Genomic DNA, 2,486 nt, shown 5'->3' on the forward strand with positions numbered 1-2,486 from the left:
CCGGGGACGGGGGTGTCCGAGCGGGTCTCTGGCGCGGCACAGGGGCGAGGCCGGGTTGCGCTGTCCCGGGGCCCGACGCGGTAGTATTTGGGGGGCTGGGGGTTGGTGATCAGGGTTAGGGGAAGGGGCTTCCGGGGGGATCCCCGAGCACAGTGCCCGGGGCTGCGGACTACGGTCACGTTGTGTTTGTGGGCGTGGAGCTGGAGCCCCGGGGCTCCGCAGTGGGGTGGGAGAGTCAGGGATCTCCACGCTCGGAGCCCTTTGGGGGTGCTGCTGGAGCTTGGGAGTCTCCACCGATCTTGGGGAGGAGGGTTGTTATCCGACTTAGGTGGCAGCCCCCCGTGCCGAGTCTGGCTGGCGGGTGCCCCCAGGAGGGTCCTGGCCTGACGGCCGCCTGCCCCCTCTGTCTCCAGGCGCAGCAAGCACACGGTGGTGGCCTATAAAGATGCCATCTATGTGTTTGGTGGAGACAACGGGTGAGTCTGGGTTTCAAGGGAGGAGTGGGGTGGTGGGGACTTGGTCTCTGCAGCTCCACTGACACTCTTCCAGGTGTTAGCTAAGCCCTGGGCCCGGGCTGCCGAATCCGTGAGGCTCCCTCAGCTGTGGGGAGCACACACTCAGGTCAGGGAACCGGCTCTGTCTTTCCGCATGAGTGGACTCAGCCTTGAAGGAGACACGTCTGCCCTGGCCGCTGCCTCGGCCAGGCGCTCCTCCTTCCCCATGCCTCACGCGGGCAGCTGACAGGGTTGGGAGGACACAGATTTCCTGCCTTCCCGCATCTCTCACTTGCCCAAGGGTTTCCCTACGTTTCGCTGCACGTGCCTGGCAAACAGCCTTTCCCGGTGGCCCATCTCCACCCCACGACAGTTCCTGGTTCAGTGGTGGCTGGTTCCTTCCGTGAAGCAGCTGCAGCTGCCAAGGTGGCCCTTGGTCTTTGCAGCCGCGTCCTGCTGCTGGCCTGGTTCCTCCAGGAGCTGCTTCTCCCCGGAGGCACCGAGCTGTCTTAGCAAGGGCGGGGCCCCACCAAGCGCAGCACAGCAGGCCGGAAGGCTTATTGTGCACCAGGAGAGGGGTGTGAAGTTTGCTCAGCCTCCCTGGAGAGAAGTGAGCCAGGCCAACGAGGAAGAGTCTGGAGCAGAGGGATCAGTGTGGCAGAACTGTGCTGCCTGGAGTCTGCTGGGCTTCCCTGCCGCGTCCACCCCAGATGTACACAGGAGAGGCCAGGGATGGCCCCTCGGGGCTCTGGAGGGCTGGGAGCCAGCTGAGTGTGAGGCTGAAGTTGGGTTCCTGGACACACGGGGCTCGGTTGAGGTCAGCTTGGTGGCTTTGAGAAGGTGGCTTCAACCCTCCACTGCCCCCGGATCTCCTCTGTCGAAGGCGGTGAGCCTCCGCCTTGCTTTTGAAAGGTGCTCCTGAGGGTCAGTGAGCCCCGGGCTGTCAGGGCCCAGGACACAGGTGTCCCTGTGGGGCAGGGGAGCTGTGGGCACAGACCGATCCTGCCCTTGAGCTGTCCGCCCCTCTCCGCCACAGACCGGCCTGTAGCTCAGGCAGGCCTGGCCTCTGACGGGCTGCGGCCGCGGTCCCACGGGATCCCTCCGTGGGGCCTGCACACTGGGGAGAAGGGTCTCCTAGGCATGACCCCTGGCTTCCAGCCTCTCTGCACATGTGCAGCCATCTGGAACACGTTCCTTCTCGGCTCATAACCCCGCATGGCCCCCTCTCTTTGGGGCAAGGCGCACGCCTTCCTGGCAGTGTGTGAGACCTGGCACACCTGTGCCCACAGCTCCCCTGCTCTTGCCTGTGCGGCACTGGACACTGCCTCGCTGTGTCTTGATGGCACGTGAGGACCCTCCCACTGCCTCCCTGCTTCCCACCCTCCCTCCCCTTCCTCTAAATCTCCTGGGATTGAGGCCTCCCCCACCACCCCTCAGACCAGCTGGACTAGCTGGTGGCCTCCCCTCCACTTCTGCGCCTCTCACGGGCTCCACTGGTCCTCAGAGCACCCAGATGTTTGCCATCTGTCTCCTCGGCCAAGGCTGGAGCTCTGGCCCAGGGCTGACGATTCAATACATGTGTGTCATTTCCGGGAATGAACTGAGGAAGAGGCATCCATCCCCAGGGGTTTACTGCAGCCTGAAGGAGACCTCCTGAGCCAGAAAAGGCCTAGTGGCCAGCGCAGGGCTGGGGGTGATGAGTCCCCCGCCCTGTGCCCAGGACACAGCCTTTGAGTGACAGCTGTGTAGCCGGAAGCAGAAACATTTTCTCTGCAACGAGACACTAAGAGAAGGATTTGTCTCGTTCGAGTTGTAACTTTGTAAACAGGCAAAGGTGGCTCCTCCGGCTCAGAGGGGTGTGCAGGGTGAGGGAGGGGCCCCGGTCTGCTCTGCTTCTCCGCCCCTGGGGCGTGGCCTCAGGCCCTGTGGTCGCCCAGGCTGCTTCTTGGAGAGGGAGCGGGGGCACAGGCCTGGCCCACGGCAGGGGGGCTG

At 64.2% G+C, this 2,486-nt stretch overlaps 1 protein-coding gene across 1 annotated transcript in view; it reads left to right on the top strand.

Moving 5' to 3' along the window:
* Window positions 1-387: 387 nt before the first annotated feature.
* The window catches only part of LZTR1 (leucine-zipper-like transcription regulator 1), a gene marked incomplete at its 5' end in the record, with an annotated part of 12,297 nt that continues 10,198 nt past the window's right edge, over window positions 388-2,486 (top strand). The window contains one exon of the mRNA XM_010834215.1: window positions 388-476. Within this exon, the coding sequence (XP_010832517.1) occupies window positions 388-476 (89 nt within the window). The remainder of the gene's footprint in view (window positions 477-2,486) is intronic.

This window comes from Bison bison, unplaced genomic scaffold, assembly GCF_000754665.1.
Source record: "Bison bison bison isolate TAMUID 2011002044 unplaced genomic scaffold, Bison_UMD1.0 scf7180017845397, whole genome shotgun sequence".
Taxonomy (NCBI): Eukaryota; Metazoa; Chordata; class Mammalia; order Artiodactyla; family Bovidae; genus Bison; species Bison bison.